Here is a 27,922-nt window from a genome sequence, read left to right as displayed (position 1 = left end):
TGGTTGCCAACAATGTCTGCATGAAGCACTCTTTTTGAGGGGCTTTTGCTGAGCTGGTTGGGTTAATCAGTGAGCCCAGGGTAGGTGGCTTCCCTTGGGCTCGTCTCCTATTTCAACTACTATTTCTGCCTCTTCAAACACGATCCCTATGAGCTCTTGATTTGCTTTGCCTCTCGGGGTAGGTCTACACTCACAGCAGCGTATAAAGTACAGACATTGCACACCCAGACAGCGCAGGGATAAAGAACAGTGTAGACGGCGAGGCACTGCTTAGGTGAGTAGAATACATACACACCAGATCCCTGTATGCCCTGCGTGGGTCTCTAATGCCCAGACAGTGCCTCTATGTCTACACTGCTACTTTTAGTGTCCCACTGCCACAGGGAAAGACTCTGACACACCAGGCAGCAAGGAAAGGCTCCAGCAGCTCACTGCTGGCTCCCTCACCAGGCACCTTTCACTGTGACATTAGCTATACACCCTGCATGCCACTGCAAGCCCGGACAAGGCCTCGGGCTTTGATTTAAGCCTATTCCCTCGTTCAAGGAAATCAATCAATTTCTTCGTATTGGGAGACCCTTAAATGTAAACAGAGGTTTCTGTGCTGCCTCCAATTGCTGGCTGCTGTTGACACTCGAACGTGAACTTAGATATTCTCGCACTCTGGCAGAGCTGTTAGTTAAGTGCAAGCAAATGCCCCTCTGTTCAGAATTGTGCCTGGGAGGGAGGTCTGCTTGCTTTGTAGAGCTGAGTTCTCTTTCAGACACATGGCTCTTTGTATAACTTCCTGCTTGTTTTTCAGCCTATGTCCAGTTACTGCCTTCTTGCTGAAAATTCATACGTGAAAATGGTGAGTAACTCAGTTGTTCGTGTCTCTCTAACTTCCCTCCCTCTTGCGTTTTCTGAGCACTTTTGAGAAATAGCCCTGGGACAACTTACTGATGCAACGGTTTTGCATAAGCAGCATTTAACTAGAGAACCATCCCAATTCCAGCAACTAGAAACTACCAGGCAGATGTTCATAGCAAGAGCCATCCCTGTCCCTTTAGTTATCGGGACAAAAGTCTGGGTAAATCCTACTGCTTGAATGCCCTGCAGTGCAGGTAAATGAAGCCTCAAAGCTCACCAGCAGGTAGTGATGTGTGTAATCCCTAAATTGTGTTCAATCCACTGCTGTCTGAAGCCTGTCCATGTGTACTGTAGGCAGCTTCTAAAGCTTCCCTGTGATTTCTTCATTCACAGACATATGACATTCAAGGAAACCTCCAGAACGATAGTCAAGTCACTGTCTCCGTGATCTTTGAAAACAAGAGTACTAGCTTCCTGAAAAGCATGGAATTAAACGTCCTGGACTCTCTCAACGCTAAAATGCTGCGGCCAGAAGGGTCGTCGGTACATGATGGGATACCTGTGCCCTTCCAGCTGCCCCCTGGTATGGCCAGTCTACAGCTCTGTCTGTGGGTCTCAGTATGTCTAGTCCCACACTGCCCTCATGTGGGAAGAACTAACTGAGTTACTTGCTACATTTCAGAAAGTAGCTTTGCCACTGTATCTGGTGGGGCTGCTTCGTCTGCATGCCGGGTAGCCCCTCAGATTGATTGGAGATGTACCCACTCTCCAGTATCTGTACTTACTGGGAATGGTAGACTCTGCTACCTAGTAGCTAATACATAGGACTGGGAATCAGGCTACCTATGTTCTTTTCCTGGCTCTGCCACAGACTGATGTACTTTGGATGTCACCAGGGCTGCCCACCCCAAACACTCAAAAATGACAATTGGCTTAAAAATGATGATTTTTATAGTATGGAGTTATTTGCTTTCTGGGTGCTGAACCTTTAGGTTGCACTGCGGTCACATTCTCAAGCTTTTCTCTGCAATCGTGAAAGCTGAGATTCTCCCCTAATCCCCTGAATCCAGACCTTAAATTTACACCAAAGATTGCAGACGCATGATAAGATCACAGGGTTTGGCTGCTCTGAGACACTTTACTGCATTGGGCCTCAGTTTCACTTGTGGTAAATTGGGGGTTCATTCCCTCACAGGAGTATTGAGGCTTAGAGACACTACAGTGCTTTCAGATGGGTGAATGGAAAGCACTATTGAAGGGCAAAGGAGTAATACTGTTACATACTGTTAAAAAAAAATCCACTACATACACTTGCATGTTAACAGCTAAGCATGAGAAATAGGAACATCCCTCTAATATTTAATATTTATAAAGGGCTTTCACTGCAGAGTATTACATGTATGTAAGTAAAAGTGGCTTGTATAGGACAGTAGATTCTGCTTATTAACAGTTCCGGTTGCCAGCAAAAAGGTTGCTGTCATCAGGAAGTTGCTAATCGGCAGAGGGAAGGGATTGTAAGGCAGCAGTTAGGGAAGGAAGCTGCTGCTCTGGGATGTACCGTCCCTAGGTGCAGCCCTGCAAACCTGCTTGTGGATAGGTTAGTTGCAGGCATGGGTGCTGCAGCCCAGATGCTGGGGCTTTCTATAGGGAGCAGGGATGCTGGGAGCGCATGGGGGCTGCACCATTCTTCTCCCTGCGTTCTCTGGTGGTCGGGGCTCAGCATGTCCTGTGTGCTGTCTCCTGGCAGGGTACGGCCTGGAGAGTGCCGGGGAGAGGTCCCATGCAGCTCCAGTGTCTGCGATGCAGTCCTGCTGTGGCCCTTCCACGGCCTCCCCTCCCAGCCTGCAGCCCCTTACCTCCAGTGTGGTGCCCACTGCAGGCAGGTTTGCCAGGCTGCAGCCCCAGAAGGAAGCACTGGGAGGACCTGAGCACCAGCTGCAGGCAGGTTTACGGGGCTGCAGCCAGGGAGGGCACATCCCAGCACTTCTTTCCCCGGCAGCAGCCTCACAAACATGCCAGCTGGTGATGCTTTTTTTTAAGAAAGTTGCTTGTAAGTGGCATGCCATTACTGGTATCTGATTCCCGTATTAACACTGGCTGCAGTATGTTGCCATTAAGTGAAATACATATCCTGCAGGAGGGGTCACTGGACAGATACCAGCTGATGGTGGTAGTTGGCTTTAGGCTGATGTTTTCAGTGACCCAAAAGAGATAGGTGCCCAATTCCTATTGATTTTCTGTGTGTTGGCTGCATAACCCCCTTAGGCTCCTTTTGAAAATCCCAATCTTGATCGGGGTCCAGAACCAGGCATTGGTTAAGCTCAGTGCCTATCTCCTGTGCTGCTGCATAACGCTAATGATTAAAATCTTAGCCCCGTAATAAGAGACACAAATCACTTTTTATGTCCTCACTCCACTCTCTCCTCTCTTCACACTAGGAATCTCTAACGAAGCCCAGTTTGTGTTTACTCTTCAGAGCATTGTCATGGCTCAGAAGCTAAAAGGAACATTGTCCTTTATAGTGAAAGTAAGTGCAGCTTTAAACTCTCTACTCCTGCCTTCCTTTGGAACTGCGTAGGGGAGCTTGCCGTGGATAGACGGCACTGCTTTAGGGCTTCTCTGGAGCATCATTTCACCTCTGCTACACCAGCCCATTGTGCAACCTGGGAAGTATTTTACATGATGTACAAAAAGCATCCTGAGTATAAAATTGAGCATGTCCTGAAGTGTCACTCCTGGCAGTGTGACAGTTTTCAGATTGCACTGCTCGGTGTTAGCTAGCGGCTCACTGCAGGGAGACATCTGCCTGGGAAGGAGAGGAGGTCAGTCTCAATGTCACCGGCGAGCAGGAGATGACTTCAGCTTTCCCTGATCAGTTCTACACTGACACCTAGGCTCCCTAGCTCTACAGGCTGGAAAAATTGATAGTAACTGGGTGTAATGCTGAGAGCAAGAGTGGAGCTGGCTAAGAGGTTTAAGTACCAAGCTCTGGCCTTTCAAAATCTGCTGTTTCTAGTCTAATTGCAACAAGTAGTCACATTAGTAAAGTATTTTAACATAAAGCTGCAGCGCCAATCCAAGTAGACGGCCAACTCTGAGAGAGCCGTTGTTGTTGTCTCAATTTTCGATTTTTATAAGCTTTGTAGCAATTCCTCCCTTCTCCTAGGATGGGGAACAGGAAATGTTCGTTTGCTTCTCAGGCTGTTTCCCAAATTGTGACACTCGATCACAGTGTGATAGGCCAAATTCAGTCTGTTCAGTCTTTATTTCAGCAGGACGTGGAGTTTAAAACTTGGCCAGATCCGTCTGGTTCACTGTGTTTAAACTGTCCTTTAACCCCTCTACGTGCACAGACGAAAAAATCCAAACGCCTCTCTTAATACGCTGGGTGGCCAAAGTCAGATTCCCTAATCGTGGCAGTAACTCCACCCCTCAGTCCCCAGCTAGCCCTTCAGGCGTGAGCCTTAATGGGATGCTTAACCTGAGAGCCAGTCAGTGAAATCTCATCCAGGCCTCTGTGTGGTAGGTTGGGGTAGGCACCTTCTCTCGCTGCCTCCGGGCTCCCCTTCATCTCCTTTCCTTTGACCTGTTGCAGAACGATGAAGGTTCAACCCATGAAAAACTAGATTTCAAATTGCACTTCAGTTGCGCTTCATACTTGATCACAACGCCTTGCTATAGGTAAGTGCCACCCGAGGGGGTGCCAACATCCCCTGTGCACCCTTGGCACCCACGTGAAGCTTTGGCTGCGGGCCAGCTCTGCAGATGTGCAGCATGTTCCTGACTTTCCCAGCCAGTGGTTGCTTCTATTTGTAGTTTTTCTGTTCTGAGGAAAACGTAACCTACTCCTTACTTAAAACATACGTCCTCCCATCCCCCTTTACCCGGACACAACATGAATCGTGGTGTGTGATGGGCTAGCAAAAGTAGGTCGCTGAATAAGCAGCGTATTTTTCTCCTTCTCCCTGTTTCGGAGATCATAGGGACACCCTGAGACAGCTGGAGGCTAGATCCCAGTTCCACTCCTACACCGGAGTCTCCTGCTAGATCTTAATTGTATATGAGCTGCTGCACTATTAGACCCATTAAAGCCTGCATGGTGCTGTCACGAACGAGCTCAGCTTGGGTTTGTAGCCTAAGTGTAGACTTCATGTTTTCGCAGTGATGCTTTCGCCAAGCTGCTGGAGTCTGGGGATCTGCACATGAGTTCTATAAAAGTAGATGGAATTAGCATTTCTTTCCAACATCTACTAGCAAAGATCTGTTTTTATCATCATTTTTCAGGTGAGTTCCTAACACACAACCTGCTGCAAGGTTTCTTGTTCTGAAATTACTACTTAAGGGACTAGCTTGGCCTAGGGAAGGTGGATGCTCTTAAACTCTAGATCATTGATTCAAATTCAGTCCAGGTGAAGCCAGTTTGGAGGAAGGAATCTTGGCCCAGTTTTAGTAGCCAGGGGTCCTGTCCCAGAAGGAACTAATTAAAGCCTGAACCATTCAAAGTCAGCTCCCACTGGGTCTGTATAAATAATTTGTCCAGTTCAGGGAGCCAGTGCTGCTGGTTCTGTGGAGAGAATACTTCAGCGTCCAGTGCTGTCAATCACCAGCACTAAAGTTAATTGGAATGGGAAGAATTTAGCTTCATATCTTGGAGTAATTGCAAATTCTAAATGACTAGACTAAAGTGGAATGTCTTCACCACACCCTGGTGCCCAGCAGTTCTTCACCAGCGCTGCGTGGCTTTTAAAATGGCCAGTGTTTGTTAGGCTAAATGAACAGCTTTTGGATAAATATGCTCTTTGCTGCAAGAAGGTCAGTTTTGTGAAGTCACATCATAATTAAACTTAATATGTCAAAATAGCCCAAAAATTTGAACAAGCAAATTGACGGTTAAGGCATCCTTAGCTCATGGGGCAGGTCGCTGTCAGCGGGATGGTCCCAGACAGCGGCTGTATTTACTCTTTTGGGAGAAGGTAGAGAAAGCTGTTCAATGAAAATGACTGCTTTCTTCTGCAGTTGTGGAGCGAGTGGACTCTTGTGCATCAATGTACAGTCGTTCTATCCAAGGTCATCATGTCTGCCTACTGGTGAAAAAGGTGAGTGCTCCTTAAGGTTCTGCAATGGCGAAGTCAGCTGGAAACTAGCTTATCTGGGAGCCTTTTTACCGCTTTAAGGCAAAGGTGGAAATATTCCCAGTTCATAAAAATCGCACAGGGTGGGATTCAGGGTGGCTTCATTCAGCCAGCACAGCTGCTTGGGAGTGACCCCGGGTGAGCCCCCTCTGCCCTGTACCTCTGTTCATGCTGTCCTGTGACTGAATGAACGGGCCAGTGCCGTTGTGCAGAGCACATCTTATCACCAGAGGTGAATCAAGGTTTTCTGGGGCCCTGGTAAAGGGCAGAGGGGGCTCACCAGGGGTCATTCCCCTTCTGCCTGCAGCCCTGCCCCCTGTTCCACCCAGGGTCCGTCCTCATTCCGCAATCCCACGACCCCTTTTGCTCCTTTCCCCTCCCCTCCCCCCTCCGGTCCCAAGACCAGAGAAGCTCTGACCCTGCACCATCCCTGGAGTGCAGCGGGGAGTGAGAGCACCTCCAGTGCTAGGGCTGCAGCAGGGGTCTGGGTGCTGGGGCTTCTCCCTCCCTCCCTGCCTGCCCCGCGGATTCTGCTGGTGTCTGGGGGCGCTAGGGATTCCCACGCCTGGCGCTGCTGCGGCGGAGCAGGATCGGGGCACGGGGGCGTCCCCCAGTTGTGCAGGTCCCCTGGGCACAGGCCCCATGGGCTCAGTGGCTAATCAGCCACTGCCTATTCACCCTCCCAAAGAACAGACCTAGGGCCTGCCTTGGCTCCCACTGGCTCCACTGGGAGTAGAATTGTGCCCTTACTAAAGAAGGGGCTTAACTGACTCCCTCTTCTTTTAAAGGGAGAGAATTCAGTATCCGTGGACGGAAAATGTAACGATTCCACCCTGCTGAGCAACTTGCTGGATGAGATGAAAGAGACATTATCAAAGTGCTGAATAGTCTTTATAAATATTGCAACTACAGGAGATGCACTTAAAGAAGTGTAAGACAAACAGATCCAAGTGTTACGTTTCTCCCTCGTACGCATGTACTATCTCGGGGCACGTGCTTTTCAGTTAACTCCACCCTTGTTTGCGGTTTAGACATTTTAAGGCTGTATGTTACCTTTTTTATTTGGAATCTTTTTACCAACTGTGATGTTAACCCTTTCCAGCCCAGTGAGATCCTGACCTGTTTGGGGGGTTATTTATTCAGCAGTTCCCAGCAATCCAATACACCCTGCCTCCCATATGGAGCAGAACGTTATCAGTAGCATTGTTAACGTAGAAGGTTGCCTTGGCCCTGGTCTATGGAATATGTCTGCTTTTGTAGGTGTATATTTTTAGCAGAAGCTGGTGTTGGACCTGAAGGCAACCACCTCCTACTCTCAAGCTCACTTGGTCCTGAATACCAATATCCTTGATATTGTAAGAGCTAATCAGTAGGCACCTGGTAAGAGTTTGGGACACTCCTGGGTTTCTGCTTATGGTAGCTGCCTTGGGCCTTACCTTCTGTTAACAACAGCTAAAACATGGGCTGAAAAGTGTTGACTCCTTCGTCCTCTCTGCTCCTGTTCATCCCCAAAACAAGGCCTATTAAACATTTCCCCATAAGTGATCTCTGCTGATGTGCTTTGTAAAGTGCACTGAAATTTCACATTCCTGAAAAGTTAGAATGTAGCAAAGAAACTGGAAATCCAAAGGTTTTTTGTTCCTGTTTTTTATTTTGTTTATAATGTGGCTCACCAGATGAGGTTGACCAGTAGCAGGTTGGAGAAATAGCTACCTAAAGTACCTCCTGCTCCAAAACATTTGTCCCCATGTTATCCATGTTGAGATGTGACAATGTGTTTAATTGGTCCCTGGAGCATTGTGCTGGCCCTGCTTTCGTGAAGGTAGATTTGGACATAGCCAGGTGCCAGCAGCCAAGGTGTAATTGGGGCCGAGCGGGAGTGGATGGAGAACACTACACACTTGTGTTTGTGGTACGAGTTACTACAAGAGTATAAAAGAGGGTCTGATAAAGTGACTCCATTCTGTGCTGTTGAGAGTTCACCTGGAATCATTGACTGGAAAGAGTTTTTTCTGTCACTGAAGTACAAATGAGGACCGTACTCCTAACTGGCATCACTTTCCAAAATCTCTCCTTTTTCAATTCCTTGTGCTGTTCTATTTCCAGCAGACTTGGAATGCACTAAACGGTTATTACTTTGAGATGTGGGTAAAGAACTGTCAATTGCTCTACCAAAAGGGCTCCGGTGGAGGAGATAGACATGGACAATGTCTGCACTTAAGTTTTTGGCAACTTCCCCCCTCCAACAAATGTCAGTATTGCACAGCAGACTGATAACAACCCTACAGCCTGGGGACAAAGGGTGAGATCAGAACTGATCCCGGTCTTACCTTTTGTTAGACACATTGTGCCTCTTTACACTCGTCCCATGTTAGGGCGTTTTCAAAAGGCTCTGCTGTGGTTTTATTGCTAGGACCAGCATCGTCTGCTGTCTGATTGCACTTGTGTACTGCCGGAATCCTTTCGCAGCAGGCTCCTGTGCTGGTGAAGTGGTCTGGTTTGGTATTGACACTCAACCTCCCTTGGTTAGCCAGTTTGTGTATTAGAAACTGAACATATTACAGTTGTCTTAAAGGATGATAACGTTCCTTAATTAGCGGGGGTGGGGGAATTAAAAAATTAATGGATGAAAACTGTCACTTTAGCATGTAGAGTCTTCTCTTAAAGAATCCTGTGCAGTGATTCTAGACCTTTGAAACTGTCTGATGTGTTATATTAAAGAATTTATTTGCTATCAACATTCCCTTACGAAGAAAGACCACAAGCTGCTGTAACAATTTTGTGTCAAGATGATCTAATAAAATTTCAAAACAAAAGTTAATTTTGATTTTTGTAATACCTTTCTAGTCTTACAGCCTTTTATTAAGAGTGGTGGATGAGGTTTTTATAAACCATTTTCAAGAGATCATTTTAGCTGTCACTGAAATTGCAGCCAGTTCTGGGGTGGAATACAGAAGCTCATTAATGCAACTGAAGTGGCAGGGAAACTATGCAGGCATTCGGGTAAAAAGTGATTTCCTGCTGTCCAGTGGCTTGATGCATTTTGATTAAATCGCCTTTGAGTTGTGTGTGTGAAACGTGATGATGTATAGAAGTACAACATAGCACTCCACTGATCATTTCTGTTTAATTTCCCTTACACCTAATACATTCTAAGTATTCATTTAAAAAATCACAGCTCAGCAATCTATCACTCTAGGGGGGGGGATTCTGTGTTTGTGCCATCCAGGAGTCTTCCTGTTCACAAGCGTGTTGTGCCAAGTCTCCGACATGCTGGCCTTTATCCCTTGGAGGTAGAAGAAACAAAAACCCATCAGCGCTTGGACTGGTCTGAAAAGCACAGCTAAGCCCATGTGATGAATGGAACTAGTGCAATCTCTTGGAGTACCCAGGAAAGGAGGCGGCAGTAGAGGAAACAAAGGGCTGCAATCCGCTATCTGCAATGAAACTCAAGCTGGGAGAAAGGAAAAGCCGCTCTCAAATGGTTGGAGCCTTCATAACCAGAGAGCAGAAAGGCTTGTATATCTTTACTGTGGCTTCAGTTTTGAGGGCAGAGAAAACGGAACTCTGTTCCAATATGCCATAGGGCAGCAGGGAAGGGTTTGACCTAGTCTCAACTCAAGAAAAACTGCCATTTAATAAAACAGCCACAATTAACAGGTGAGGTGCATTGGCAAGGCGGGGGGGATGGAGGGGGCAGCATGGAGAAGGCCTGCCCTGGCATCAGTCCCATGGTTAGAGGAGCACTGATGCCCCCTCTTGTGCATTTGCAACCAAGGGCAAATGGAAACAGCCTGCTGAAGCAGAACATGAGTGTAGCTGGTGTGAGGATTATGACTTTTGCTAACCACTCTGCATTTTAAATCCAGCTTCTGCCTTTCAGACTTGGACACCTGCTGGCTCCAGCTCCACGTACTAGATAGTTTTAATTCACTTTTTCCTTAGGAAATACTCTGTGTCCCCTCTTCTACTCATTTTTAGACTTCAACTCCTGCTAAGGCCTGACAAACAATGGCAAAACACATACAAATCATTACCTTCCTGGAGGCTGAACGTGGGACCCCAGTCATCGTCCTTGTCCCCCAAACGTCTGCAAACTGCATCCTCCACTGTTCTGTGCAGGCCAATAACCTCCAGCAGTAGTGCAGATTGGAGAGCCCTTCCTCTGGTGTTTACACTAGCGATTCTGCTAAACATGTATCCCCAAGCCACCCCCCATCTAGGGCCAACAGAGCCGGCCCTGGCTCCATCTCCTCTGTCCCTGGTGAGCAGGGCCACACCATGGGTAGAATGCTGGCAAACACCGGCTCCCGTCTCTAGCAGTGCTGCTATTGGCCAGGGAGACCCGGAGGAAAAAGTCAACTGTAGCCGCAGACGCAGCTAGCCCCCAGCCCCTTAAAGCTATAAGAAATCCTCTATTTGCAAACTTACTTTTAAAGTTTAGCATTGCTGGGCTGTAGGGAAGGGAGAATAAAACAGTCACGATTAATTTTCTAGTAAAAAATGAAATGCTGCAGGGGCTGAAAGGGGCATGCGTGCTCTCTCTCTCTCAGTGGAAGGAAATACGCTAAACACAGTCCCTACTAAAAGCAACAACTAGTCAATTTGTGAAGATTGTTTTCTACCTCCTTAAATCTAGAGGGTCGTGACTGGTCTCAGCAGGAAGTACTAGGGCCAAGACTAGTTTTGGCCACAAAAGTGACTGCAAAGCCAGGGTTCCTACGGTGTGGGCAGTGGAGTGGCCGGGAGCTGCATTTACCTAAACTCTGCTTGCCAGTCCTGGGACAGGAGTGCCATGGTCATTACACTAGGGGGAAGAAGCAGGGAGGGGGTTGCATATAGTTCTCTGGCTTCACCATGGCACCTCAATACTAAAGTAGGTTTGTCTGTTCTCAGAGTTATTAAAAATTGCATGGAACTGTACCCCCACTGCTTCCAAGGATGGTTGCAACGTGCTTCTGAGGGCAGGAGGCGGCCCATAGGGCAGGAGCAAGGTGGGAGGGAAATGATAATCTAGCTCTTCTATAGCCCCATCCCTCAGAAAAGATTCCCCTCAACACTGAGGCTCTTTTGCTGAGAGAGCAGGACGCTGGCGACAGTTTATGCTCAAATTAACAAGTCCCCTTCCTGGTGCCTACTTACCTGGTGGATGTGCAATTGCTGAAAGACAAAGAGGCTGATTAGAGAGCTGGGTTGGTAGCTGAGCACTGCTGTCAAAAACCAACCCCTGCCCCCAAGCCAGAAAGCTCACTTGCTTGCACCAGAATAGGATGGAGTCTAGTTATCCTGGGATTACAGATCAGTATGGTAGAGCCCACGGACACCAGACAAGGTCGGAGCCCCGTCATGCTGTACCGCGAGAGACAGTCCCTGCCCTGAAGAGCTTACAGACTCAACAGACCCTGGGTGGAAGGGGGAACTGCCCCAGCTGTCCCAGTGGCAGAGCTGGGAATCGCAGCCAGTGGCCTGCTGCTTCTGCACTGACCAGCCATACACAGCACAGTCGCCATATGAGTTAAGAAGCGGAGCAGTCACTGGAGGATTGAACACCCTGGTCTTAATCCCACTCCCCAAAGCAATGGGAGGGGACTGTCAAAGCAGTGCATGGGGAATACAGCTGTGCAATGCCTAGTAACCGCTCATTTCTCATCCATAGGCGTTAAAGTAGGGTTACCATACGTCCGGATTTTCCCGGACATGTCCGGCTTTTGGGGGTTCAAATCCCCGTCCGGGGGGAAATCCCCAAAAGCCGGCCATGTCCGGGAAAATCGGGAGGGAGGGAGGGCTCGGCCGGGGCCTCTTTGGCCAGGGCCGGGGCCGGGCCAGGGTCGCGGGGGCGCGGTGCCGGGCCGGGGTAGCGGGGGGGTGCGCGGGGCCGCGGGCCGGTCCGGGGTAGCGGGCGGGGTCGCGGAGCTGGGAGCTGGTCCGGGATAGCTGGGGGGTGCACTGGGCCGCCGGGGGCCGGCAGTGCTGGGCGGGCCGGGGGTGGTCGGCCGGGGCCGGCACCCCAGGGCCTGAGCCAACCCAGGCTGGAGCCGCCGGGGGCCAGCCTGGGCCGCGCCTCCTCCCCCCACACTCCCCCTTACCTGCTTCAGGCTTCCCGCGAATTAGATGTTCGCGGGAAGCAGGGGAGGGGGCGGAGACTTTGGGGAGGGGGCGGGGCTGGGGCGGGGCATGGGCGGGGCCCTGTGGAGTGTCCTCCATTTGGAGGCACAAAATATGGTAACCCTAGTTAAAGGGCTGAGCCCAGGAGAGGAACTGAAGGATCAGTCCTCTTCTCAGGAACTGGGTGGATCTCTGCGCTGGAGGAGCACTCAGCAGCCGAGGCCTGGCATGGGCCTGGAGTGCTTCGTGGCTCCCTAGGCCGGGTGAAAGGAATCTCTGCCCTTCAGGGAGGCCATTTGAAGAACTGGGTCCCTGAAGCCCAAACAGGAGCCGAACAGACACTCACTGGAAGCCTGGGATCCTTCTCAAGGCAACTAGCCACCTTGCTGATTGCCTGAGGAGAAAACATGAGATAAGAGGCCCTTCAGTTCAGAGGAAAGCATCCAGAATTCATCCCTGTGCCAGGCTGCAAGGGGTTAACTCCAGCTCAGCGCCCCTTCCCTGCCCCCCGCACTGCCCCAGGAAGGGCTGGAAGAGGGGTTGCAGCTCCCTATCCAGGCTCAGAGGGTTGAGCCCCTAAACGGGGGAGTTTCTCCTTCACTTGGGCCGAGTCTGCCATCGTGTTCAGAGCACTGCTCCTGGAAGAGGCAGCCTTGGTCCCTGCAGCCCTGAATCAATGGCGGGTTGTTCCACCAGCTGACACTGATCAATGCAGGTAGAGACCAGCTACTACCCACACAGGGCCTAGGGCCCAGCTCCTCAAAGCTGGATAGGCCCCTGACTCCCACTGATTTCTGAGCCAGAGAGACGTGATTCACCCGAGGAGAGAACTGAACCAGGTCTTCTAAGTCCTAGGCTAACTCCCTGACCGCCAGGCTCGGCCCAGTTCAGCTCTCACTTAGCCTGGTGTAACTCAGTTGCAGTCAATGGAGTTACCCCTGATTTATAACCGTCAGTGAAAGGAGAATCGGACCCCAAGCTACCAGCCCTTCCCCCTTCTACAGCACAGATGCCTTCAGTTTCCCATTAGAAACCATCAGCCCAGGGCTCAGAGAAAGGGCTGCAGCATTTCACGTCCCTGTTTCCCTACAGGGAGTCACCAGCGTGGAAAGTATTAGAGGTAGATAGAAAATATCTGCTACTGGTCCTGGAGTCCTTCCAACTGGTAAGGAAAAAAATGCCCCACTTACTGGTATATTTTGTTTCTGAAAAAGAAGAAACACACAGTGAAATAGGAACATCAGGGATTCCCCCAGCTGTTGAATGGTGGGTTCTCACCTCGCCCTCACTCTGGGACCCAACCTTATAGACAGGGTCTGAGCCGGCCCAGCATGGTGCCCGCGGGAGCTCAGTGTGAAAGGGCTGGGCAGGACACAGACAACCCAATACTGCACTGATGGCTCCCAAGTCAGGCCTCCAGTGGAGTTCCACTCGAAGAACCCCCGGAGCGCAGAGCTCTGAACCTGGGCAAAGGTCTCCAGCAGCAAATGTTAAACTAACACTGTCATTCGCATGCTAGAGCAGAGGAAATCCAGAGCCTACCCCGCCAGTGCTACCTCCTACAGCTACTGCTATAGGGACAGAAGACACCAGCCCAGCATGTGCTGTGGGGAGGAAGCTCAGTGCTTTCCTAGGCATGGTGCTTTCAACATCTTTCCTCCCCTGCAAAGTATCTGAGCGGGGCTGCTGCCTCCCTGCTCCCATCTCAGAGCCACACCGGGTTTAAAGGTAACATCATTCCATTTAGGGGCCCATCATTTTCTCCCCCTGTCCTCAAGCCATCAGTGCATGGCTCTGGTTTCCTGGCGCGAGGGCAGCTTCATCGCTGCACGCCGTGCAGATGCTGGAAACAGAAACCAGAACACCATCCCAATTGACGCCCGCCCTCTCTTAGATGAGGGACCAAAGACGGTCAAAGTAGCTCTTGAATCTGGGGCCTCTCCCGCCCCGGTGCATTTCCCCCAAACTACTGCCTCCTACTGGTTAGGGTTTTCATTCTCCACCACTCGCAATCTTTCAAGCAGGAGTGGATGTTTTTCTAAACGATCTACTCTAGTTCAAACAGGTCCCATTCCAGTTACTCATGTGAGTAAGGGTTCCAGGATCAGAGCCTTGTATTGTATTTGGAAAGCTCATTTAAAAACCCTGTGTAATGAACTAAAAACCTAAACCAACACCATCCCCAAGGCCTTGTCTTCACTAGGAAAATGTGTTTTTAACCTCTTTCTCCTAGTGTAGACACAGCCTGCGTGACAGATCCTGGAAAGCCGAACACTGAGCTGACACTTACATGTAATCAAAAAGGCCTTTCAAGGCTGTTTCCCATTCTTCTGATGACCTGTTGAAGAAAGGGAAGGTTTGAAGGCAGCTGGTTAGAGGGGTGGGGTAAGGACTTTTTTTTAGATGTTTCTCTTCTAGTAGGGCTACTTGGTTAATCAACAGCCCTGTTAATAATCTAGTCTCTTTAAAGAAGATGTATATTTCCTCTGCCCTCTCTTAGGCAGTTACCAATGTCCCTGGGTACAGCACAGCCACAGGGCTCAGCTGGAGCTGATAGGCAGCTCTCTCTCACACAAACACACACACACACACACTCCATATAAAGACGTGCTCCCTACTCGCAGTTATATCCAAAGCAAGCCGGTCTGGAGAAGTTACAATTCATGCAGGAGACAGCATCATATCTAAAGATTCCTGTAACATACAAGAGTGAAACTGACTGCGTGGGGAAGTCGCCTGTTAGCCATATCAGCAGTAACTTCTGGTCGCTGCTGGAACAGTGGAGATTATAGGTCTGGGATGAAATCCCAGCCCCCCGTGAAGCCCATGGGAGTTCTGCCATTAACTTTAAGGGGACCAGGACTGATTTGGGCAGATTCACTGTCCTGCTTTTTGTTTAGATCGGGGGTCTCAAAACAGGGACTGGAAGAGGTGTCTGGGGTCACGCCCACCCTGCTCTCCCCACATGGCTAACTGGAAAGGGGGCTGCAAGGTGGAAAGCTGAGAACCACAGAGCTAAATCATTAACAATGAACCCCGCAAACCCCCCTGCCTTACCACAGTGACGTTCACACTCCAGTCTGCCTAGGGAACGCAGGGAGAGTTTATTAGGGTTAAAGAGCCCTTGTTTCAACTGATCGCCATTAACAATAGACACTGTACTTATCTGGCCCTCATCACGGCAGCACCTGAGTGCCTCACCCTCTTTGTTATATCCTTCCTACCTGCCCCGTGTGGAGCAGTGCTACTATCCCTGTTGCACAGAAGGGAAACTGAGGCCCAGAGGCTAAGGAACTTCTCCAAGGTCACAAAGGAAGTTTGTGGTAGAGCAGAGAATTGAACCTGCGTCTCCGAAGTCCCCAGTTAGTGCTCTAACCACTTGGCACTGCTTCCTCAGTGCTCTCTGGTGTGAAAACCAGGCCCTGCTACTCTGCCCATGATCTTACTTATCCCCTCCCCTCAAGCACTGTAACACCCTCATTTTCCCTGGAGTCTCAGTTCTCATGGTGTCATGCAGGCAGTTCAAAGCGCAGCTCTGCTTCCCCTTAGCCCTACCGCAAAGCTGGAGACCATCCCAGACCTACTCAGAAATCTCCCCTCGACGGCCCAGGATGAGATCTCCCTTCTGGGCCCCAGAATCTTCTGCAGACTTGCTGAGTCCCGTCCTGCCTGACAGCTCCTCTGGCCCCAGCCCACTCGGCGATTCACAGATACTACATGCCGTCCTGCCCCTTCCCCACCAGGCTCCAGCTCTTGCTCTGAAATTGCCCTCAGTGTCTGATAACACCCCTCCCTTCCCACCAGGCCCTTTCCCTGACAGCCTCGTGTCAACACTCAGCAGCCCTTTGACCCCAGCCCCCTCCCTTCGCAACACTCGTGAACCCTACAGTGTCCCCGTGTTGACCTTTGCGCTCTTTTCCACTCCCTCTTTACTACAGCTACAGGTGCTACCAGCAGAAAGCAAAGCTGAGGGGGTGGCATGCAGAGGAAAGGGCAGAGGCTCACTTTCAATGATTGCTCGCTGCAGCAGCAGGATCTGTTTCTGAAAAACGGACTGCAGGAGTTGAGGGAGAAGACCTTCAAAAGAGAGAGAGGTAAGTGGTGTGGGACAGGGACTGTTATTTACTGTGTTTGGATGGCACCTAATGCAGCAGGGCTCTGACCTGCTTAGCAGGCCACAACATACCTGTTAAATCATACACAGGGGCCTACCAAATTCATGGCCATGAAAAACGCGTCACGGACCGTGAAATCTGGTCTCCCCCCCGTGAAATCTGGTCTTTTGTGTGTGCTTTTACCCTACCCTATACAGATTTCACGGGGGAGACCAGCGCTTCTCAAATTGGGGGTCCCAAAAGGCAGTTGCAGGGGGTCACAAGGTTATTTTAGGGAGGTTGCGTTATTGCCACCCTTACTTCTGTGCTGCCTTCAGAGCTGGGCAGCCAGAGAGTGGAGGCTGTTGGCCGGGCGCCCAGCTCTGAAGGCAGCGTCCCGCCAGCAGCAGTGCAGAAGTAAGGGTGGCAATACCCTACCATGCCACCCTTACTTCTCTGTGCTGCCTTCAGAGCCGGGCAGCTGGAAAGTGGCAGCTGCTGAGGACCCAGCTCTCCAGGGAGCAGCGCAGAAGTAAGGACAATACCACATCATGCCATCAGGGCCGGCTCTAACTTTTTTGCCGCCCCCCGCGCCGCCCCCCCCCACCGAGCGCCGCGCCCTGCACCACCGGAGCGCCACCGCCCCCCCCCCCGTGGACTGCCGCGCCGCGCTGCCCCCTGCCACCCCAAGATTGGCTGCCCCTTACCAGGTGCCACCCCAAGCATGTGCTTGGTTGCCTGGTGCCTGGAGCCGGCCCTGCATGCCATCTTACTTCTGCGCTGCTGCTGGTGGCGGCCCTGCCTTCAGAGCTGGGCTCCCGGTCTGCAGCCACCGCTCTCCAGCTGCCCAGCAGCAGCGCAGAAGTAAGGGTAGCAGTACCACAGCCCCCCCCGCCCCTACAATGACCTTGTGACCCCTTCCCTCCCAACTCCTTTTTGAGTCAGGACCCCGACAATTACAACACCATGAAATTTCAGATGTAAATAGCTGAAATCATGACATTGACCATTTTAAAAATCCTATGACCGTGAAATTGACCCAAATGGACCGTGAATTTGGTAGGGCCCTAATCGTAAGTGAGAGCTCCAGTGGCTCACGTATTCCTGGCTATAATTCAGCTTCGTTCCTGAATCAATACAGCCGACCCTAGCTGACTTTATTTCCCTTTAGTTATTCTGCCAGCTTTTTAGAGGTAATCAGAAAGCGCCTCTTAGACAACAAGGGAGCACTGAGCTCACCCTCGGGCCGTCATTTAAACCGATAACGTCTGTAACTCCCGATGTGCACGTCAACATCGGGACACGAAAAATATTACTGAATGAAAGTGGGCCTAAGAAATGTGGATTCTCTCCCCAAAAGTGCAGGCTTTAACCGGAATTCGCAGTGCTACGGACTAGGGTTGCTTCTGTCAGATCATATGGGGAAAAAATATTCTACACTTGCTTTGTATCGTAAATTAGCACCCGATTCCGCAAACATTCATGCATATGCTTAACTTTATGCCTGTGTTCCCCTCTGCCATGTACATTGGCCAAACCGGACAGTCTCTACGCAAAAGAATTAATGGACACAAATCTGACATCAGGAATCAGAATACTCAAAAACCAGTGGGAGAACACTTTAACCTGTCTGGCCATTCAGTGACAGACCTGCGGGTGGCTATCTTACAACAGAAAAACTTCAAAAACAGACTCCAATGAGAGACTGCTGAGCTGGAATTGATATGCAAACTAGATACAATCAACTCAGGATTGAATAAGGACTGGGAATGGCTGAGCCATTACAAACATTGAATCTATCTCCCCTTGTAAGTATTCTCACACTTCTTATCAAACTGTCTGTACTGGGCTAGCTTGATTATCACTTCAAAAGTTTTTTTCTCTTACTTAATTGGCCTCTCAGAGTTGGTAAGACAACTCCCACCTGTTCATGCTCTCTGTATGTGTGTATATATATCTCCTCAATATTTATTCCACTCTATATGCATCCGAAGAAGTGGGCTGTAGTCCACGAAAACTTATGCTCTAATAAATTTGTTAGTTTCTAAGGTGCCACAAGTACTCCTGTTCTTTTTATGCTTGTGAGTATTCCCATTGACTTCAGGGAGACTACTCATGTGCTTAGAAGTTGCATGCATACATGGTAGCAGAATCAGGTCCTCATTCCCCATCCATCCAGATCCTAAGCCAAGTACCTTGCATTTCTGCTACGCTTGTATCCTTGGCCCCTGAAAGAAAGCTGTGTCCTTCTCAGGAACGCTTACAAAGCTAGTGAAACAATGATAATGTTGGCAGAAATTTGCTTTGTTTTGTTTCAATTAATCTGTCGCTTTTAGTGATCCTGTTAGGTGAGAGAACGAAAGTGACCAATATTGTCTTATTGTTTCCTTGCGCTCCCCCATCTGTCTGCCTGTCAGCTCTTAGGGGCAGGGCTATCTTTTCATTCTGTGTTTGTACAGCGCCTAGCACGCTGGGCCCAGGTCCATGAGTGTGGCGTCTATGTGCTACCACACTACAATCATAATAATACAAATAGAACTTCACTGCAGGCTAATATATAATTTACGGTAAATTACAATAATAATTTATATCTCCAGTAATCCCGGTATGGCAAATATTTCTGCATTGCCTTGGATCTGTATTAAAGGTGGCCTGCACAAACTGGGTTTGTGGCTCTTTATGATGAAGATGGGCAGCTTGAAAGTTTTAAAAATAAAAAAGGGGGGAAATCCTGCTTCCTCTTAACATTGGACATGAAAGTTTTGTCATCTTGTTTTCCTAGAAGACTGTACAGATGTCTGGGGGACCAAGCTATGATATCAGAAATCACGCAGAAGTGAAATCTGATTAATTAGGGGGGAAGTGATTTTTATTCAGATGGTTTAAAACTTGTATTTTGTTGTTGCTAAAACCTATTTAAGGAATCTCTTGAAAAATAACTGGGGAAAAGGTGTCTTAAAGCTCCCACCACGCATCACCATGAGTCTTCTAGCAAAACCAGGGAAGACCAGATGTAGCATTCCTGATCTTTCCAGTGTGAAAAACCAAAATAAAAAAAAAAAAAAACAAACAAACACTGTTTGGCTGTCTTTGGACACCATCAATAAAAAATGGCATAAAACCATTTTTTTCATCCATTAACCCTCACACTGAAATGATCCTCATTCGAGTTATAACACTAATGCTTATATTTGGTCAACAAAAAGACACCCGTGAAATTAAATACAGAACATGGCCCTGATCCCATGAGGTCTGTGGGAGTTTTGTATTTGACACCTCCCAAGATCAAGCCCCCAACATCTATTTTTTTCCATTTTAATATATTTTCTCCCATTTATTTTCCATCCAGCTGCTGATAGTCATCACCACGTCCTGACTTAACGGCAAGCCCCGCAATGGAGACCCATTCCACTTCTTCACTAGGCAACAGACATCCCAGATCACCAACCCTTCTGTACGACACATCCCCTTTTTTCGCAAGTCAACTAACTTACCTGGTTGGTACGTTTTCCCACTCAACAGGATGTCAAGTTTTTCATACACTTTGGCTGCAATTTCATGTAGCTTATCCACAGCTGGGAATGTAGAACAGAAGTCAAGGAACGCCTTGAGGTCACTAGAAATATTGAACACTTAGGCACGATCAGTGAAATTTCTGTTCAAAGTGACCGTGGTGCAGGCTACAGAATCTAGGAACATTGTTTAAAAGCTCTTCATCTGAAACCCATTTAAATGCTGCGTTTGGGGCTTATGTGATTTGAACAGCCTTGTGTGAGTTCTCTGTACTGAATCAGCTTCACTTCAAAAGTACAGCAAGTTGATTTTCAGACAAATCTTTCACTTTTCCAGCACTGTCAATCCCAAGTGTTCAAAAAATCCGGAGTGAGGCACCTAAAAATCATGAGATTTTTTTAAAAATAATACATTTGCAGGTTTTTTTATTTGCCTTATTTTGTGAGCCTTTAGAGTACCTCCGGAACATATTTATACAACCATGAGGGGCAGGAACATACTTTAAAAAAACCACCAAAAGTGAAAGCTGAGATTCTCCTATATTCCTATGACTCCAGGAGCTGACGCTTTGAGCAAGAACAGCAAATATCGTGGCAGCTGGTAATACTGTTTTGATGAACATGGCATTGGCTGAATTAAAGATCTCTAAGCCAGTCAGAATACAAATGAAATGACCAACACAGAGACCATTACAGAAATGGTGATCAGGAATATTTTCATAGAATTACCACCTCTGGCTTAGAAAATGTGGGTTTACTTTGCCAGGCATTTTTAACATGGCTCATTTTCACCTGGGAGATTATTTAGCAGCAGGAGGCCTTTATCTAGCTGTGGCATCACCGTATTTTATCAATATCATCTCTTATTTTAATGAAGATCCCAAAAAATAACCAACCTTTTCCGATTCCAATGAAAATGACATTGGAGCGGTCCCTGGGAAGTAACGTTAAAAACTCAATTTAAAATAGAAATGCTCTGAATGCTACAATTCGTCAAGCTCAGAACCGTTTAACAGATTCCAAACTTTTAGTATACGAGTTTCTCTTTGCAGAGCCAGGTAAAACTTCCACATGTAACTATTCCTGTTGGATCTATGCTAATGAAGGGCAGGCACAATCAAAGGCTAAGGGGCAAGGTAAAACAGAAACAATCTTTTTCTCTCAAGAGATGTTCATCTGCTCCTTGAATTAACTTCCAAGGTACCAGTAGTTGGAATAGGAAAGACTGACACGCATGATGGCAAATGAACTGAATGGGGCCTGGGGAGGAAGGGAAATGAGATTAAAATGACATAAACATGCATCAAAAAGTAGAAGTGCAAACCATAGGCCCTGATTGTCTTGTTCATTCTGTGCAGCGGAAGATTACAGCCCCAAGAGTTCTGGGCTCAGATCCTCAAAGGCAGTAGTTATCAACCAGGGGTACGCACACCCCTGGGGGTACACAGAGGTCTTCCAGGGGATACATCAACTCATCTAGTTATTTGCCTAGTTTTACAACAGGCTACTAGCATTAGCCAAACCAGTACAAACTAAAATTTTATGCAGACAATGACTTGTTTATACTGCTCTATGGACTATACATTGGATGTAAGTACAATAGTTATATTCCAATTGATTTATTTTATAATTATATGGCAAAAATGAGAACATAATCAATTTCTCAATAATAGCGTCCTGTGACGCTTTTGTATTTTTATGTTTGATTTTGTAAGCAAGTAGTGTTTAAGTGAGGTGAAACTTGGAGTACGCAAGACAAATGAGACTCCTGAAAGGGGTACAGTAGTCTGGAAAGGCGGAGAGCCACTGTTCAAAGGTATGTAGACTTCTAACTTCCATTACATCAATAGAAGCTAGGAACCTAAATACCTCTGAGGATCTGAGCCACGGAGCTTACATTTCTCAGTGCATAGATAGATTGGGACTGTACCCTGCGTTTTCCTTATCATAGCTTCATGTGATGGCTACTCATCCTACCCTTCCACACACCTTGAATAACATAGATTATCTCCAAATAGCATAAATTCCTGCTAGATCTCACTAGTTTGGAGTACACTTTAAGGTCAGGATTTGTAAGTATTCCAGTCATGTAAGAAGGGGTTTTGTCACGTTTCAATGAGACATTTAAAATCCCACTTGGTTTGTTTAAACATCTCCTTCATTTAAAGTCCCAGCAGCAGAACTTCGGAAGTTCACATCCCACGTAAAATGTTGACATGGTTTTGCACAACCTCAATTGTCAGTTCAGTTTTGGGGTTTGGTTTTTTATTTCTTCCGAAGGGACAGATACTGATCTTTTCCCATCCAGGATCTTTCAAAAGGGACAAGTTCTTTTTTAGAAAGTGTGGCCTATTGAGTAGATTGTGGTGCCAACTAATGGCCCACAGGCCATTCACGGCCCACCAGAGCATTTCATAAGGCCCGCAACCTGCTTCAACACAATACGCTACCGGCTAATTCATTAGTGTTTTGTCATCATTTAGTTTATACAAATGTGTAAATAGACACAATCTATCTAAATACATACGAAACAAGCTGAACTTAACATGTAAGTCAATACAGATTACTTTAAATCTTATTAATACACCACTACCCCGATATAATGCTGTCCTCGAGAGCCAAAAAAATCTTACTGCGTTGTAGGTGAAACCACGTTATATCGAACTTGCTTTGATCCGCTGGAGTGCGCAGCCCCCGCCCCCCACAGAGCGCAGCTTTACCGCGTTATATCCAAATTTGTGTTATATTGGGTCGCGTTATATTGGGGTAGAGGTGTATATGTAGAATCTGTTTGACCCACCCAAGGCTGTGCTTAGGTTCATGTGGCCCTCCTGTGTAATAAGGCGGGGCATCACTGGGGTACACCATTGGACTGGGACTTAAGAGACCTGGATTCAATTCCTAGCTCACCCCCTAGCCTTTTTAGCAGCTGTATCACACTGTTTACTCTCGTTCAATTTGTGATCCATAATAACCCCCAGATCCCTTTCAGCAGTATTAGGATTACCATATTTCCTCATTAAAAAAAGAGGACACTCCACGGGGCCCTGGCCCCGCCCCCAACTCCGCCCCTTCCCCAAAGTCCCCGCCCCAACTCCGTCCCCTCTCCTGAGCGCCCCGCATTCCCCTTCCTCCCTCCCAGCCGCGAAACAGCTGCCCGAGCACTACCGGCTTCACGGTTTGCTGGGCAGCCCCCAGACCTCCAGACCCTGCGCCCCCAGCTGGGCGCTTCCCCTCCCGGGCTCCAGCTGCGCTGGGGAAGCGCCCGGCCGGGGGCGCAGGGTCTGGAGGTCTGGGGGCTGCCGGGCAAACCGTGAAGCCGGTAGCGCTTGGGCAGCTCGGCTCTTCAGCTACACAGAGCTGAGGTGTCTGGGGGGAGCAGCAGCCGCCGCGGGGGAATCCACCTGCAGCTCGCAGCCTGCGGGAGCCGCAAGGTAAGCAGGGGACTGGGGCAGGAATGCCAACAAAGCTATTTTCCCAGACATGTTCGGCTTTTTGGCAATTCCCTCCGGATGGGGATTTGAGGACCAAAAAGCCGGACATGTCTGGGAAAACTGGACGTATGGTAACCCTACCTAACTGCCCCTCAGGACTCCACCCCCTACCTAAGCCTCCCTGCTCCTTGTCCCCTGACTGCCCCCTCCTGAGCCCTTCCCCCCATCCTAACTGGCCCCCTAGGACCCTATCCCCTACCTGTCCCCTGACTGCCCCCTCCTGAGACCCTCCCCCCCATCCTAACTGGCCCCCTAGGATCCTACCCCCTACCTGTCCCCTGACTGCCCCAACCCTTATCCACTCCCCCCACCCCCAGACAGACACCAGGGACTCCCACGCCCCATCCAACCACTCCCCATCCCCTGACAGCCCCCCCCCCCCCGAACTCCCGACCCATCTAAACCCCTCTGCTCCCTGTCCCCTGACTGCCCCCTCCTGGGACCCCTGCTCCTAACTGCCCTCCAGAACCCCACCCCTCCCTGTTCCTTGTCCCCTAACTTGTCCCCCTCCTGAGACCCCCCCACCCAGAACCCTACCCCCTACCTGTCCCGACTGCTCAAAACCTTACACCCCCAACCCCCAGACAGCCCCACCCCGAACTCCCGACCCATCCAACCCTGCTCCCTGGCTCTTGACTGCCCCCTCCAGAACCTCCCTGCCCCTTCTCCGACCCCCTGGCCTCCTTACCGTGCCGCTCAGAACAGCGTGTTGGGCTCCACGCGCAGCCCGACACGCTGCCGCGCTCCCCCATGGAGCACATAGCCCAGTTCCCGCTCTCGCAGAGTGCTGCGGAGCGGTGCACTGGGCAGGGGGAGGAGCTCCAGACTGCTGGAGGCGCAAACGTCCAGCGATCTGCGAATGCAGGGAGGGAGGGAGTGATCTCAGCTGCAGGGGAGAGGAGGGGGGAGCGGAGGAGGGGTCTCTCTGGCTGCCGGAGCCCAGTGCAAGTGGCACCATCCGGCCGGCTGCCCTGTCAGCCGCGCGCGCTCTGCAAGGGGGGGAAGTCCGGACGCTCTTTTTAACTCAGAAAAGCCGGACATGTCCGGAATCCGGACGAATGGTAACCCTAAGCAGTATTATCACCTGGGCAGTTATTCTCTATTTTGTAGTTGTGCATTTGATTTTTCCTTCCTATTACTTCGCAATTGTCCTTACTGAATTTCATCTTGTTGAGTTCAGATCAATTCTCCAATTTGTAAGGCTCGTTTTGAATTCTAATCCTGCCCTCCAACGTTCTAGGAACCCTCCCATCTTGGTGTCATCCACAAATTTTAGAAGTATCTTCTCCACTCCATTATTCAAATCATTAATGAAAATACCGAATAGTACTGGACCAAAGACACACCTGTGGAACCCCACTAGATACATCCCTCCAGTTTGATCACTACTCTTTGAGCATGGTCCTTCAACCAGTTGTGCACCCACTTTATAATAATTTCATCTAGAGTTCTAGATCACGTTTCCCTTATGAGAATGTCACTTGGGGCTGTGTTAAAAGCCTTACTAAAATCAAGATATACTGAACAATGGAAGGATTATAGGATTATCCTCCCCAATGTTGCCATCTGGCATGAGACTTTTGTCTTTTTCTTAAAGCCCCAGCTTCTGGAGTCCTGGGATAGGAAGAGAATTGCAGCTTCTTTTTTCTTTCTTCTCATTTTTTTAAAAAGTAAGTTTCTAGCCTTTCTGGTTGGGGAGAAAATCTTGAAAAGGTGACTCCCACAACGGCAAATAAAAAGAACCTAGCTAGCATTTATTCTTCAAAAAAACCCTCCATTTTTATGCCAATCTCATAATTTTGGGGGTCTGAATTCTAATTTTGGAACAGGTGGGAGTTGGCAATACTGTGCCCCTATGCAGTCAGATGGGGCCGTTCACCAATGGGAAGAGGGAGGCTGAGCAGTTGTCTATGGAAGATGTCCATAGGTACTGTAACTAGGGGTGCTGTGGGGGGGCGTGCAGCTTGAAGTGGTTTCCATTATATACATGGTTTACAGTTTGGTTCAATGACTTTCAGCACCCCCACTATTCAAATTGTTCCAGCCCCCCTGGAGGTATCTAGAGGGTCTCTTTCCTCTCTATAGCGGTGGTTTTCAAACTTTTTTTCTCATGACCCAGTTGAAGAAAATTGTTGATGCCCGTGACCCAACGGAGCTGGGGATGAGGGATTTGGGGTGTGGGAAGGGCTCAAGGCTGGGGCAAAGGGTTGGGGTGCAGGGGTGAGGGCTGCAGGGTGGGGATGGGAATGAGGGGTTCAGGGTGTGGGAGGGGGCTCTGGATTGGGGCAGGGAGTTGGGGTGCATGAGGGGGTCAGGGCTCTGGGCTGGGGTGCAGGCTCTGGGGGGGCTGGGAATGAGGGGTTTGGGGTGCAGGAGGAGGCTCTGGGTTTGGGGGACTCAGGGCTGGGGCAGGGGATTGGGGCATGGGGTTGGGGCTTACCTCGGACGGCTCCCACTCAGCGGCACAGCAGGGGTGCTAAAGCAGGCTTCCTGTCTGCCCTGGCACCGCGGACTGTGCTGCGCCCCAGAAGCGGCCAGCAGCAGGTTCAGCTCCTCGGCGGAGGGAGCACAAGCGGTTTTGTGTGGCTCTCATCCACAGGCACCGCCCCCCCAGCTCCTGGCCAATGGGAGTGCAGAGCTCGGGGCAGGGGCAGCACACAGAGCCCCGTGGCCCCCCTGCCTAGGAGCCGAACCTGCTGCTGGCCACTTCCGGGGCACAGCGCAGTGTCAGAACAGGTAGGAACTACCCTGCCTTAGCCGGGCAGCATCGCCTACGGGACTTTTAACAGCCCAGTTAGCGGTGCTGACCAGAGCTGCCGCGACCCAGTGCCTTCCATTCCGCGACCCTGCACTGGGTCGTGACCCGCCGTTTGAAAACCACTGCTCTAGTCTAGAGGCTCTGAGAGGCACTTATTGATCTCAGTGCATAAAGCCAAGTGCCCACAGGAGGTTCCTATCTTGAGAGACTAGGCACGAGGCCTTTCTCACTGCAGGCCTAGGAGGGAAGGGTAGGGTGACCAGATAGCAAGTGTGAAAAATCAGGACAGGGGGTGGGGAGTAATAGGAGCCCATATAAACAAAGCCCCAAATATCGGGACTGTCCCTATAAAATTGGGACATCTGGTCACCCTACTAGACCCTCGCTTTCTCAGGGCACCCGGAGGGCTTGCAAGGGCTCTCCCTGCTGGAGGTGGAGGGGCTGTGCTTAGGGGTGTCACTCCTGGATCCCAGGGTGGCTAAGAGGAACCTCCTCTCTTGGGGACCCCAAAGAGGGGGAAGATGGGGGAGGGCTCCTGGGGAGGCTCTCCTGGAATTGATCAGGGATTTGGGAGGAGGGGAGCCCGAGGGACAGAGTGGGGGGATTGTGCCTGGGGGTGTTACTCAGGGGCAGGGCCTGGGGATGGGGGGGTGCCCTGGGGTCACTCGGGGAACCAGGGCAGGGCCTGGAGGGGAGCAGGGACTGGGGGGGGTCCCAGGCGCAGGGGGTGTGCCGGGGTCACTTGGGGACCCAGGGGGTGTCGCAGGCTCGGCCCAGGGGCGGCGGCAGTCGGGGCAGGGTGTCCCGGGGTCACTCGGGGAACCGGGGCAGGGCCTGGAGGGGAGCAGGACGGGCAGGGACCGGGGGGGAGAGGTCCCAGGAGCAGGGGGTGTGCCGGGGTCACTCGGGGACCCAGGGGGTGTCGCAGGCTCGGCCCAGGGGTGGCGGCAGTCGGGGGGGGGGGTGTCCCGGGGTCACTCGGGGACCCGGGGGCGGCGGCGGTCGGGGGGGGGGGGGTGTCCCGGGCGGTCCCGGGGTCACTCGGGGACCCGGGGGCGGCGGCGGTCGGGGGGGGGGGGGTGTCCCGGGCGGTCCCGGGGTCACTCGGGGACCCAGGGGCAGGGCCTGGGGAGTGGGGTGTCCCGGGGTCACTCGGGGACCCGGGGGCGGCGGCGGTCGGGGGGGGGTGTCCCGGGGTCACTCGGGGACCCGGGGGCGGCGGCGGTCGGGGGGGGGTGTCCCGGGGTCACTCGGGGACCCGGGGGCGGCGGCGGTCGGGGGGGGGTGTCCCGGGCGGTCCCGGGGTCACTCACGGATCTCGGCGGGGATGCTGAGGCGCAGCCCCCGCACCGTGTCCCCGGCCCAGCCCCGCAGCAGCCGCCCCGCGGCCGGCACGTCCCCGAGCCCCCAGGACTTGCGGCTGAGGCGGGGCCGGTAGGAGGCGAAGCGGGCGGCGAAGCCGGGCTCACACTGCAGGCAGCCCCGGGCCGCGCCCAGCGCCAGCGCCGCCGCCAGCCACAGGCCGAGCAGCCGCCGGGCCGCCCCCATCGCAGCCCGGCCCGGCCGCGTTCCAGCCCCGCGGGGCGTCACAGAGAGCGGGGAACCCGCGGGGGGGCCAGGCCGGGGCACTGCTGGGGGCTCTGGAGGCCGGCGGGGGGCAGGGGGTAACCGGGGGGCTAGGGGTTGATTTTGGGGGCGAGGGGAGCTAGGAGGTGCCAGGGGGTTGGTTTTGGGGGAGAGGAGGTAACTAAGGGGACAGGGGGTGGTTTGGGGATGAGGGGGTAACTGGGCAGCCAGGGAGTGGTTTGGGGGAGAGGGGGTAACCGGGGGGCTAGGGGGTGGTTTGCGGGAGAGGGGGTAACTAAGTGGACAGTGGGTGGTTTGGGGGTGAGAGGGGTAACGGGGGGCTAGGGGGTGCCAGGGTTTTGGGGGTGAGGGGGTAACCGGGGGGCTAGGGGGTGGTTTGCGGGAGAGGGGA

At 50.9% G+C, this 27,922-nt stretch overlaps 2 protein-coding genes and 1 long non-coding RNA gene across 4 annotated transcripts in view; 2 read left to right on the top strand and 1 right to left on the bottom strand.

Annotated features, from left to right (window-relative positions):
• The window catches only part of AP3D1 (adaptor related protein complex 3 subunit delta 1), a 73,059-nt gene extending 64,257 nt beyond the window's left edge, over positions 1-8,802 (top strand). For both annotated transcript variants that reach the window (XM_054013983.1, XM_054013984.1), the window contains 7 exons: positions 803-850; positions 1,243-1,432; positions 3,288-3,376; positions 4,445-4,530; positions 5,012-5,133; positions 5,866-5,945; positions 6,770-8,802. In XM_054013983.1, the coding sequence (XP_053869958.1) occupies positions 803-850; positions 1,243-1,432; positions 3,288-3,376; positions 4,445-4,530; positions 5,012-5,133; positions 5,866-5,945; positions 6,770-6,865 (711 nt within the window). In that variant the 3' untranslated portion in view covers positions 6,866-8,802. The remainder of the gene's footprint in view (positions 1-802; positions 851-1,242; positions 1,433-3,287; positions 3,377-4,444; positions 4,531-5,011; positions 5,134-5,865; positions 5,946-6,769) is intronic.
• A 287-nt stretch (positions 8,803-9,089) lies between these two features.
• On the bottom strand, positions 9,090-27,492 carry IZUMO4 (IZUMO family member 4). Its single transcript, XM_054013985.1, has 11 exons — positions 27,258-27,492; positions 19,675-19,755; positions 16,092-16,163; positions 15,144-15,170; positions 14,705-14,780; positions 14,377-14,424; positions 13,277-13,291; positions 12,433-12,480; positions 11,124-11,141; positions 10,413-10,435; positions 9,090-9,267 (listed from the first exon to the last, which is right to left on the bottom strand). The coding sequence occupies exons 1-11, from the start codon at positions 27,490-27,492 to the stop codon at positions 9,161-9,163; spliced, it is 750 nt and encodes a 249-aa protein (XP_053869960.1). The 3' UTR covers positions 9,090-9,160.
• On the top strand, positions 16,104-19,665 carry LOC128828943 (uncharacterized). The gene is made up of 3 exons (XR_008443259.1): positions 16,104-16,180; positions 17,726-17,988; positions 19,530-19,665. It is a non-coding gene; the product is annotated as an uncharacterized LOC128828943 (long non-coding RNA).
• Positions 27,493-27,922: the final 430 nt, after the last annotated feature.

Source organism: Malaclemys terrapin, chromosome 24, assembly GCF_027887155.1.
Source record: "Malaclemys terrapin pileata isolate rMalTer1 chromosome 24, rMalTer1.hap1, whole genome shotgun sequence".
NCBI classification, from domain to species: domain Eukaryota; kingdom Metazoa; phylum Chordata; order Testudines; family Emydidae; genus Malaclemys; species Malaclemys terrapin.
This window is presented reverse-complemented; position numbering and strand designations above follow the sequence as displayed.